At 59.6% G+C, this 12,063-nt stretch overlaps 1 protein-coding gene across 1 annotated transcript in view; it reads left to right on the top strand.

Annotated features, from left to right (window-relative positions):
- ANKMY1 (ankyrin repeat and MYND domain containing 1) overlaps nucleotides 1-12,063 on the top strand; it is a 54,958-nt gene that overhangs the window by 2,571 nt on the left and 40,324 nt on the right. Inside the window, exons 3-8 of the mRNA XM_043875710.1 lie at nucleotides 381-567; nucleotides 3,245-3,388; nucleotides 7,229-7,701; nucleotides 9,349-9,565; nucleotides 9,848-10,030; nucleotides 11,432-11,853. Of these exons, the coding sequence (XP_043731645.1) occupies nucleotides 381-567; nucleotides 3,245-3,388; nucleotides 7,229-7,701; nucleotides 9,349-9,565; nucleotides 9,848-10,030; nucleotides 11,432-11,853 (1,626 nt within the window). The remainder of the gene's footprint in view (nucleotides 1-380; nucleotides 568-3,244; nucleotides 3,389-7,228; nucleotides 7,702-9,348; nucleotides 9,566-9,847; nucleotides 10,031-11,431; nucleotides 11,854-12,063) is intronic.

Here is a 12,063-nt window from a genome sequence, read left to right as displayed (position 1 = left end):
GTTCCAGACAAGGCCCCCACCCAGCCCCCCAGTGCACAGCCATTGGTTCCAGACAAGCTCCCCCCTCCCCAGGGCACAGCTGGGGTGGGGCAGCCATCGGATCGCGGGCAGTGGGGCTGCCCTGGGCGGCAGAGGGCACAGCAGCCCTCAGCCTTGTCAGACAGCCGCACACTTACTGCCCTCTCCGCTTCCTGCATCACCCTGAGCACGCTCCGTGCCCCGGTGCCTCAGTTCCCCTCCCTGGAGAGCAGGGACAGCTGCCTGCTCAGCCTTGGGGGTTGTCGGTCGAAGCACGACGGTGTGCGGTTCTCGGGACTTGGTGGCCCTGAAGACCTTCGTTCGGCATCGGGCTCCCCTCCCCGCCCCCTTCCTCTCCCTAGGCTCCTCCCGGAGGCCCCAGAGGAGGAAGAGGAGGCTGAGGGCCCGCTCAAGGAGCAGGACCTGAAGGGGGCCTACATCCAGCTGGTCCAGGGCATGCAGGAGTGGCAGGACGGCTGCGTCTACCAAGGGGAGTTCGGGCTGGACATGAAGCTGGGATACGGAGAGTTCTCCTGGCCCACGGGCGAGGTAATGGCCAGTCCTCCCTCTCGGCCAGCCCTGGCCCGCCTCTCTCAAGAGGCGTGTGCTGTGAGCTTGTGGATCCGGAAGGAGGCTAGGCAAACATCCCTGTGTGAGCAGCACCCAGGGAGACTCCTGAGATCACGTCCGAGGTTCACCTGGTGTCCCCAGGCTTCAGCTTGGGAAACGGTGACTCCAGAAGATAAATTCTTAATCTAGGCAAATTTGTTTTTTTTAATTGTGAACTACTGCAGTGAATTGTTTATTTATACTGGTGACACTGTCTTGTATTTAAGCTCAAGCAGAAGAAATGGATCTTCTTAAAGACAGTGAACGCGGGCTTCTGTGCGCCCGCGGTAGGCGGAGTTTGGGGACCACGGGGACGCTGAGGGGCCCGTGGCAGGAGCTGTTGGCGCCACCTGGTGTCCCCGGGGGGAGAAGCAGCCGCGTGTGGCGAAGCTGGAGTGTGCCGCGGCCTGCGGGCTTAGTGCGCCTCCCTCCGTGGGCTGGGCTCCCAAGGCTCCCCACGGTGTGCGGGTCCCTCCCTGCCAGCCGCAATTGCACTGCTGGCGGTTCCGCGCTGCTTGCCCTGGTCTTTCCTTACAAGTCATAAAAACCGTCTGGAGGCAATGCAGGGCTGCATCTGGGGGGTTACAAAAGCATCTGGGGGAGCCCAGGGGACCCAGAAGGCAGGACCCGTGGCCCCGAAGCCCTGCTGAGAGACGGGCACTGGCTGGCACAGGCTCCCCGGGGCTGCGAGGGGTCCCGGCTCTGTCCCGCTTCTCCACGCAGGGGCCCTGTTTGCTTGGTTTTGGTGCCCCAGCCTGGGTACCTCACCCAGTCCCTGACCTCCTGCGCTTAGCTTTCCCGGCTCAGGGACGAGAGGGGAGGAGGTGCGCAGGGGTCTTGGGCTGGAGCCTGGGGAGTGGTGGGGGCAGGGCGGGGCAGCAGGAGCAGCTGCAGGCGCAGGTGGAGCTTCAGGGCTCCCAGCCCAGTCCCACCTGGACTGCACGCCCAGAGCAGAGGACAGAGGCTGGGACCTGAGCTTCTGCCACGGCGTGCGAGGGTCCGTGCCGTCGATGACGCAGCACTGCTTTTGTTCAGCCTCTGCTGCTTTAGTCCTCGGTTGGCTTCTCTTTGCCCCAACACTGTGGGGTCCAGTGGTCAGACAGCCCCAGCTCCCGGTTGTGGAGGTTGGGGGCCCGCCGACCGGGCCTGCTGCCCCAGATGTCCCCGCGCAGGGAGACGGTGGCAAGTGGAGCATCCGCTTCGGTACTGCCTGGGGGGACCTCTGGGTCCACCGAGGAGACGCTCCTGCCGCCATGGTGGCTCTGGAACCAGAGGGAGTAGGAAGGCGAGAGGGTGTGGGGGCCGAGGGCAACGTCTTTGAAGAGCGGGCCCCAGCACACCCATCGGGCTGGTTAGATGAGGCTCCTGGTCTGTGTGGAGCACGGATCGGGAGGGCCCTCCTGGGGTGGACAGAAACCCCGTCTTCTACGGGCAAGCTGAAGAGCAGGGCTTAGGTTCTCCCTACAGGCCTACACAGATGGTCTGCCACTCAGGACTTCTTTCAGTTGGGTAAACTGTACGCCCCCCAGATCATTCCAGTGAAATGATGTGGGCAGACAATGGGCTGTCTCCTGCCTGGTGCCTCTCTGCTCTCCGTGTCCCTGCTCCGGCCACTCTAGGAGTGAAACGATGAGCCGGAAAACACCTCTCTTGGCTGTGGTGCCTGGAAAGACCGTCACCGGGGTCCTGGGGCCCCAGGCTTGGCTGGATCCAGGGGCTCCCATGACTCCATCAGGTCGCTTCTTCCCACCACCCTGGGGGCGGCCAAGGTTGACCTGACATCCAGCAGAGGGGATGGTGTTGGGGTCCCAGCCTCCTGCAAGAGAGAAGAGGCCCGTGGACACTGGTGTGACTCGGGGATGGGTCCTGTGGCCAATTGCGAATCAGGGCTGGGCCGGGGGTGGGAGTCCTCTGCTTGGCCACTTGTGCCAGGGAGGCTGGGGTCAGGGCACCACCTGGGGACTTGTCTCCTTCGCCAGAGGACGACAGGGGGCACTGGGCAGGCGGCAGTCACTGGCCTGCTGGTGCGGGGGGTGGCGAGGGGTCTGTGAGTACGACCACCAGCCACTTGAGCACCTGGTCCGCCTGCTTCTGGTGTGGAAGGCAGCAGTCTGACACGTGAGAGTCAGGTCTAGCGGCTGAGAAGTGCCTAGGATGGACATTGCGTTCTTTCTCCCTCCTGGGGTCCCATTGGAGGGGTGTCTCCATCAGACCCCACCCCCCAGGGGCTCGGGACCAGAGCACAGAGCAGCCCATGTGCGTGGCCTCAGAAGCCAGGGGTCTTAAGTCAGGGCCAGGTTGGTGACCCCAGGGCTGGTGGCCCCCCACTCCCTGGGCCAGCCGGGGCCAGGGCTCACGCGTGGAGACAGGTCATGCCCCAGCCCGGGCAGTGCAGACGCCGAGCCAAGACGGGGCAGCATGGCCACCGGGGGGCCAAGTGTGCCTGGCGCCCACTCCGCGTGAGTCGGTGACTGCCCCTCGTGAGCCCAGGGCAGCCCCACAGTCCTGGTCCACGTGGCCCAGGCCCAGAGGCTCAGCCGGGAGGGCGTTCTGGAAGGTTCTGGGGCGGTAAGGGGCGGCTCCTCGGACAGACCGGCCACCCGCTCTCTGTTCACAGTCCTACCACGGGCAGTTCTACCGGGACCACCGGCATGGCCTGGGCACCTACATGTGGCCGGACGGTGCCAGCTTCACGGGCACATTCTACCTCAGCGCCCGGGAGGGCTATGGCGCCATGTGCCTGAAGGAGAGGCTCTTCCAGGTGAGGGGCCGGCCTGGGCACTCCTGGGTCCTGGGTGTGCTGACGAGAAGCGCCTTTCCTAGTCTAAGCGATTGTGATCGTGCCAGTAATACGGCGCATGAGAAGAAAATGAACACACAGTGAGGACACGAGAGCTGGGCATTGTTCTGTCCCCCAGGACGGGCCCAGGGTTACCAGCAAGTTGCTGTGTGTCCTGTAGATGAAGCAGTAAGCTCAGCAAAAACATTTACCTTTCTACACGTAGACTGGCTCCTGGCGCACGTGCTGTTCTGAAAGTTCCCTTTTTCCGGGAGAACATTCCTGGCTTTGCAAGTACAGATTCCTCCCCCACCCCCGCCTTACTCATTACAGTAACACTCGCCCGCTTTAGTGGGTAGTGCTGAAAGTTTTGGGGCTTCCCTCATAGCTTAGCTGGTGAAAAATCTGCCTGCAATGCGGGAGACCTGGGTTCCATCCCTGGGTTGGGAAGATCCCCTGGAGAAGGGATAGGCTACCCACTCCAGTGTTCTGGCTGGAGAATTCCATGGACTGTATAGTCCATGGGGTCGCAAAGAGCCGGACACAACTGAGCAAATTTCACTTCTGACAGTTTTGACAAACACGGTGCTGTGTGGTGACTCCCACGGTCAAGGGTCAGAATAGTCCCGTCAGTCCCGGAGCACGCCCCCAGTCCCTCTGGAGCGGGTCTCCTCCTGCCCCCAGTGCCCGGCTGTTGCGTCTTTGCCGATAATTTTGCCAGTTCATGAGCTCATCGTCTGCGTTTTCCTCTGTGCTTATGGTTTTGACTCTTACGTGCCTTCTGTGTGTGCGTTACTGTTGGTGTGTCACGCGAAGTGAGGCTCCCTCCTGCGCCACGCGGGACGTCCAGGTGTTCCAGCTCCATCTGCTGGAGGGACTCCCCTCCCGCCCAGCCTTTGCCTCTTCGTCAGAAGTCGTGTCTGGAGACAGCTGCCTGGCTGTCTTTTGTTACGTGATGTCAGGACTGACGGGTGGGCGCAAGCGTCAAGAGGCCTGGTTCTGCCTGCAAGGAGCTCCAGCCTCACTCAGACGCTTCCTGCCCTGCTTTCGGTGGGGCCTGGCTGCTTTAGCGGATGCGGAATTTAGAAGCCACGGTCTGGCTGCTCATCACCACCGCACGGGTTAGTTTTTATTTTTAGGTCTTTTCAATAGCAGATCTAGAGAACACCTTTCAAAACTTTTTTTTTCATGGATTATTTATATGACATCTTTTTTCTTTTTTTAAAAAAACATTTTAAAACCGAATGATTTTTAAAATCCTATTGTTGTTCAGTCACTAAGTTGTGTCCAACTCTTTGTGACCCCATGGACTGCAGCACGCCAGGCTTCCCTGTCCTTCACCATCTCCGGGAGCTTGCTCAAATTCATGTCCATTGATTCGGTGATGCCACCCGACCATCTCATCATCTGCTGCCCCCTTCTCCTCCTGCCTTCAGTCTTTCTCAGCATCAGGGTCTTTCCCAATGAGTCAACTCTTTGTATCATGTGGCCAAAGTATTGGAGCTTCAGCTCAGCATCAGTCCTTCCAGTCAACATTCAGGGTTGATTTCCTGTGGGATTGACTGGTTTGATCTCCTTGCAGTCCAAGGGACTCTCCGGCGTCTTCTCCAACACCACAGTGCTTTACTATGGCTCTTTACAATTTCCTTCCACCGTTTCACAGTCTTGATTTTGTGATTTCATGTAATCCCACAACAACCCTTTTTTGGGCCCTCCCCCTCTATTCCCCCTCTCCCCACTGGTGACCACTAGATTGTTCTCTGTACCCATGTCTCTGCTTCCTTTTTTGTTTGAGAGTACACTTTTTTAAGTGAGAAAATACATCATCAGTTCATACTGATATCTCCAGCTCCAATGTAGGGGTGCGGGCTTGGCACTCAACAGCTGTGGTGCTGTGTTTGCCTATCTCTTAGTCTTAACAATCTTGGTTTCTAACAAGATTTCCTACTTGCTTTATCTCTGAACTTGTGTATAACAGTTTCAGAAAAGGGCAGAGCCTCATCAGCACCACTCTGATGATTAAAAACAGTCTCAGGTTCCTTTGCTGTCGTCCTGTCCCCGGGGTGGCCCCACGGGAGAGGCTGGGTCCAGTCACAGGAAATAATTCCTCTAGGTGTGGGCACCTCCACCCCACCCCCCTCCTCCACGTAGGTACAGAGCTGCAGTCACTTGCTTTATTTTGCTTTCATATTTTTGGCATTCTGTTTTTAAAAGCTTGTTTTGATTTCATTTTGTGATTATGCAAAAACCTGATGCTTTTCCCAAGTCAAATCCATCAAACACGGTCCCCCCACAGGAGTCCCTTCTCTTCCTTCTCGAGCCTCCCTGGTCCTTGGTGATCATCTTTGTAGTTCTAGCTTTGCATTTACAAACGACGGGCAGACAGGCACACACGTTCCTCCCCCGAGGGCACCCTGTCCTCCCTGTCCTCCATCTGTGGTTACACCTGGTCCCAGCAGCCCTGCCCCCTCCCAGCAGCTCCGGAAGGCCTGCGTCACCAGGCAGCCTTCCTCACTGCGGATTCCATGTTTTCAGCTATGATCTGTGGCATGCATTCCTAGAAGCGGGATTGTTTGGTCAAAATTGAATGCATATTAAGAACAGAATTTTCAAAGCCAGTGCCGGTGGACAGCCCCTCTTTATTGAACCATCAAGGTTCCTGGATCATCATCTGCTGTTCACGTAAGGCTGTGAACATATTACAGCTTTGACGAGCTGGGATTACTTCCTGTGACAGATTCTTAGAAGCGGACTCCTGGGGCAGCTGCTTTTCTGTCCCAGGACGCCTGCCTCTCTTCCCAGGCTCATAGCTCCTGGGGGACCGTCCCCCAACCCCGCCACTTTCAGAGTCTGATGGTGCGTCCCACCCTGTCACTGGCCCATCCGCAGCTTCTCCTGGAAACACCTGTGGCCCCAGCCCAAGCCTGTGTGCCGTGCAGTGGTCCTCACACGTTTCCTCCCTCATTTCATCTGCTGCCCCCTGGTCTGGCCGGCCAGCTTCTCGTGGGCAGGGCTGTCCATCCACAGTGCTCAGCCCCAGGCTTGCAGCCAGAGGTGCTCCATGGGCACGTTGGACAATGGGGAGCTCCCGAGAATGGGGCTCTCAGATGGGGGGGGTGGGGAGTGACGTGTGTGTCCCCAGGGTTTCAGGCCTCTGTGCTTTTGCTGGGCGGTACTTCTGCCTGCCCAGCGACCTCCAGGCATCATCCTTCAACACCATCTCAGGGAAGATGCAGCGCGTCCTTCCCAGGAAGCCGGGTCTCTGTGGTCCCCGCGCCAGAACCCTTGTCCCAGGTCCCTCGCTGTTGGGAGGCACTGATACCCGGTGTCTCACTGAGACCCTCCCGGCTCCCCCTGCTCCTCACACCCATCACCGGGCACCAACGCCCAGCGTCAGAGGATCGTCAGAGCAGCCCGGCGGTGGCTGCGCTCTGCTGGCCTAGAGGCAAGCCAGGCTGACCACTCCTCCTCCTCGGCTCACGCCTGCTGGGGTGTGTCTGACTCGGCGCCCGGCACCTCTGCCTGCGTGCTCCTTCCCAGCCTGGTGGCTGCCTGGGCCGGGCTCACCATGTTAGAAGAGCAGGGGGCACACAGCATCCCCGGCTTCCCTGCGCAAGGCCCCCGGGCCCGCAGCCCCTCTGCCCACAACGCGTCTGTCCCAGTGCCCGTGCTTTGGGCCTGGAGCATCCACAGCCTCAGTAAACTGTCGATTGAATGAACATATTTCTTAGGACAATGTTTTCTTCCTCTGATTTAAGAAACTGGCCGCAGAGCACAGGCCCTGCCCAGCCACCCGTTCCGCCCCGTTGTGCCGTCCTGCAGGGGCTGTACAAGGCAGATGAGCGATTTGGACCAGGCGTTGAGACCTACCGGGACGGCAGCCAGGATGTGGGGCTGTGGTTCCGTGACCACCTCATCAAGCTGTGCGTGGAGATCCCCAGCAGCCTCTCTGTCCACAGCTACCCCGAGTTCTCAGGCTTCCTGACGCACACGCCCGCCAAGGTCACCCTCGCGGATGAGGAGAAGATGGACTGGGGCCTAGAGGAGGGGCGGGACCCGTTCTTCTACGACTATAAGCGGTTTCTCTTGAATGACGACCTCACTCTGCCTCTGGAAATCTATATCTACTCGACCAACAATAGCCACCTGCCCATGACCTCCTCCTTCCGCAAAGACTTGGATGCCCGCATCTTTCTGAACGACATCCCTCCGTTTGTTGATGATGGAGAGCCCTGGTTTATCAGAAACGAGACCCCTCTGATGGTCAGAATCCAGAAGCAGGCTTACAAGTTCAGGTAAACTGGCCTGTCCTCTCTCTTCACCCCTAGAGCTCGATGGCCCTCCTGCCCTCCGATGGGGGCACACTCAGGCCGGGGGTCCTGAAGGCCTCTGGCGGCTGGCCCCGCAACTTGGCTGTCCTGGCTGGCTGTCAGGCTTGCCTTGTTTGACTGACCGATGCAGCCCAGTGGCGAAGGGCGGGGGGAGCTTGTGCCTGGAGCTGGAACACACTGTCCAAGTGCTGAGGGCTGTGGGGGAGCAGGGCAGGAAGAGGCTGGGCGGCTGGCTTGGCCTCTGGCTTCTCCACAGATGGCAGGGGAAAGATGGAGCGCTCTGCTGGTCTACAAAGATCACCGCCGCCTGCCCCAATGGCCCTGGGGAAGTCAGCAGCCACTTGAGGAAGACTTATTTTTTAAGTTAAAGTTTTCAAGAATATTTAAACCCCTTTCCTACACTTTGTCCTCAAATATCTATAAACTATTTTGGAATGCATGTTTTGTGAACACAAATGCTACTCATGCATACATCATCTACCCATCCACCCATCCATTCACCTATTCATCCACCCATCCATCCATCTACCCACTTATCATAACCATTCACCTATCCATCCATCCATTCATCCATCCATCCACCCACTTATCATATCCATCCACCTATCCATCCATCCATTCATCCATCCATCCATCCATCCACCACCCACTTATCATATCCATCCACCTATCCATCCATCCATCCATCTATCCACCCACTTATCACATCCACCCACCTATCCATCCACCCATCCATCTATCCACCCACTTATCATATCCACCCACCTATCCATCCACCCATCCATCCATTCATCCACCCACTTATCATATCCATCCACCTATCCATCCTTCCGTCCATTCAGCCATCCATCCACCCACTTAATCATATCCATCCATCCATTCATCCATCCATCCATCCACCCACTTATCATATCCATCCATCTACCCATCCATCCTTCCACCCACTTATCATATCCATCCACCTATCCATCCATCTACCCATCCATCCATCCATCCATCTATCCATCCACCCACTTATCATATCCACCCATCTACCCATCCATCCATCCACCCACTTATCATATCCATCCACCTATCCATCCATCTACCCATCCATCCACCCACCCATCCATCCACTTATCCATCCATTAGTCCATCCATCCACCCACTCATCTATCTATCCACCTATCATATCCATCCACCCATTTACTCATGCACCTACCCACCCACCCACACATCCATCCATCCACCTATCTACCCATCCATCCATCTATATTCACTCATCCATTCACCTATCCATCTACCCATCTATCACCCATGTATCTACCCACCATGCAAAGATCAGCTGAGCCTATAAATTTTTTTTTTTAAGTGATACAGCTCTTCTCGCTGAGGAAAGATGCTTGCTTAGCCATAGCATCTTCACTTGTGGGCAGCATGTCCCCCAGTGGCGGGTGAGCTGTGCAGGCCTAGGGCTTAGGGTGCCCTAGGAGCAGACTGTGATGGCGGAGAAGGGGGGTGGTCCGGGGCAGAGGCACAAAAGAGGAAGTGTGGACGGGAGGGAGGGCCCTTTGGTGGCAGGGCTTGGTATCCAGAGTCAGGCTTCCCCCACCGAGGCTCCCTGACCACCAGGAACAAGAGGGCTCACAGCAGCTGGAACATGGATGCCATCCTGGAGGGGCGGCGGAGTGGCTTTGCACGCCATGGGCCCAAGGAGCGGCTCTCCAAGGAGATGATCCTGAAGGCCCAGGAAGGGAATTACGACTGGATTTACGGGATCCTGAGGGACAACCTTGCCAGCCCCGACGTGGCCGATGCCAAGGGCTACACGGTGCTCGCCGCCGCTGCTGTGAGCGCCCCAACCCCGCAGGGTGCTTGTGTGGGCGGCAGGGTCACTCACAGGACCGCTGACCCAGAGGGCCCTGGGCGATGGCCCCTCGTAGGCGGGGCCTGCCCTCCCCCTCCCCCCGTGATGCCCCACTGTGGGATGGGCGTGCAGGGTTGGACAGGGAGGGGGGCGGGGTGCCTCCTCCTGGGGCAGCCGCGAGTGGGGGCCACCTCTGAGCTGGCTGGGGCATGGGGCCTCACAGGGGTCCTGGCCCCTGCTGAGAGTGCCCGCTGTCCTCGCCAGGCTGGCCCCTCCCTGCAGGTTCACTGTCACATTGACATTGTCAACCTCCTGCTTGACAACGGGGCCAACGTGAACAAGTGCACGGACGAGGGCCTCACCCCGCTGAACATGTGCTTCCTCCTCCACTACCCAACCGCGTCCTTCAAGCCCAACATCGCCGAGAGGACGGTGCCCGAGCCCCAGGTCAGCCCAGGGGAACCTGCGCCCTGGCTCAGGGTCTGCACCAGCCCATCCCCGCCCCCATCCCTGGGTACCCGTCCCCTGTCCAGCTGTCCACGCATCCAGCTGTCCCCCTCCCCCATCCCCCCATCCTCAGGCCCCAGCCCCTCCCTGATCCCCTGCTGTCCATCCCCCCATCCTCAGGCCCCAGCCCCTCCCTGATCCCCTGCTGTCCATCCCCCCATCCTCAGGCCCCAGCCCCTCCCTGATCCCCTGCTGTCCATCCACCCCATCCTCAGGCCCCCAGCCCCTGTCCTCAGACCCCCACTCCCCATCTAGCGGTCCCCCCTCCCCATCCCCTGCCATCATGCCCCCCTCCTCAGCCCCCCCTCCCATCCCCATCCCCCATCCATCCATCCAACTCTCCCTTGTCCAACTGTCCACTGGTCCAGTACCACTCATTGCTCACTTGTCTACCTGTCCCCCAGTCCGCCGGTTTCCCACTCCTGTCCCCCAGCTCCCTGGCCTTCTTGTGCAGACCAGGCTCAAGTGGGATGAATTGAGGTGGGCAGGCAGCAAAATGGGAGGAAATTGTCATGGTCACTGGGTGCCCTGAGCTTGTTGCTACGGCACAGAGGATGTGTCCCTTAGGAGGCCATGCGCAGCCGCTGGGGCCTCAGGACAGAGGGCGCTGTGGACCACGCACAGGGCCCACCGAGGCCTCTGGTGACCGGCACTACTGGAGGCCCCTGAGCCTTGCGGGATGCCTGCTTCGGTGGTTCTGGGTGGGTACTCAGGGTGGAACTGCTGGGCCCTTCACAGAAGCAGTTAGTGACAGAAGGCTGGGTCCCTTGTAAAGTAATTAGCCTCCAACTAATGAAAATAAATGGAAAAAAACAAAAACACCAAAAACAGAGGGCTGGGCCTAGCCCCCGCCTTTCTGCCTGGGGATGGTCCGCGGTGGGACCTGAGACCCTGCTTATCTGGCGCTGCTGCCCTCTGTCCCTGGGCCACTGCTGAGAACTGAGGCTGTGACGGCAGGTGGAGGGCGCGCCAAGCCGCAGAGCGCAACGCCGGCACCCGCTGGATTCGGACGTTTCCGGGGCTCACGTTAGAAAAAGTCAGGACAGGTGGAATTCATTGTAATAATGCCATTTGTTTAACCCGTGTATCCAGAATTCCCCGTTCTGGTGTGTAATCAGTACAGCGGCCCGTGGGGAGACATTCGGCATTGATTCTCCGGTCGCCTCGCCTACCATGCGGGGGTCTGCACTGGAAGCCTGCATGGCACCCGCGCGCGGAGGGTCCCGGGGCCTGGGGGGCCCAGGTGCCTGGGAGGCCCGGGCCGGCCCTGCAGACAGAGGCGGCTTACTGGTCAGCACTCGCCGCTTTGTCCTAAGGACGCTTTCTCGGTCCTTTCCAAAGGAAGCTTCGAAGCCCGTAACCACGACCCAGCGTTCCTTGTCGATCTCGGAATCACCCGTGGAGCCGGTGGTTCTGGAGGAGCCGGTCATGGCACCGGGCGGCCCGGAGCGGAAGCAGTCCTCCGCCAGGCCGAACATCGCGGACAGCCGCCGCGGGGCTCAGGAGCGGGGCTCCACGTCAGGGAGGAGCAGCGCCAGCGACTCAGAGCGCTCTCGGGCTATGGCCTCGGGGACGCCGGGCCGGAGTTCGGCCTGCAGCAACGACTCGGACTTCGAGTCTGGCCGGGCCATGCACCATTTCCGCATCGACCTGCCGCCGCAGCTGCTGGAGTGCGGCGCGCGGGGGCACAGCCTGCTGCAGACCCCGGGCGCCGGGCCCGCCGATCGGGGCACCATGAGGAGGATGGCACTGAGCATGGTCCAGTAGGTGGCGGGCCCAGGGCGCGCCTCAGAGAGAGCCGCGAGCCCCGCTCCCGCCCGAGGGCGGTTCTGCACGCCGGGGGTGGCTCCCAGCGGCTGGCCTCTGTGCTCTCCCTGGGGCGGAGCGTGGGAGGGGGCGCTGGCACCGGAAACGCACAGGCGAGCACTCACCCTTAGTCACCCAGGGACACACGCGTCCTCTTGTGCACACCC

Source organism: Cervus elaphus, chromosome 20 (assembly GCF_910594005.1).
Source record: "Cervus elaphus chromosome 20, mCerEla1.1, whole genome shotgun sequence".
NCBI lineage: Eukaryota > Metazoa > Chordata > Mammalia > Artiodactyla > Cervidae > Cervus > Cervus elaphus.
The sequence above is the reverse complement of the archived record's forward strand: the minus strand, read 5'-3'. Positions and strand labels throughout refer to the sequence as shown.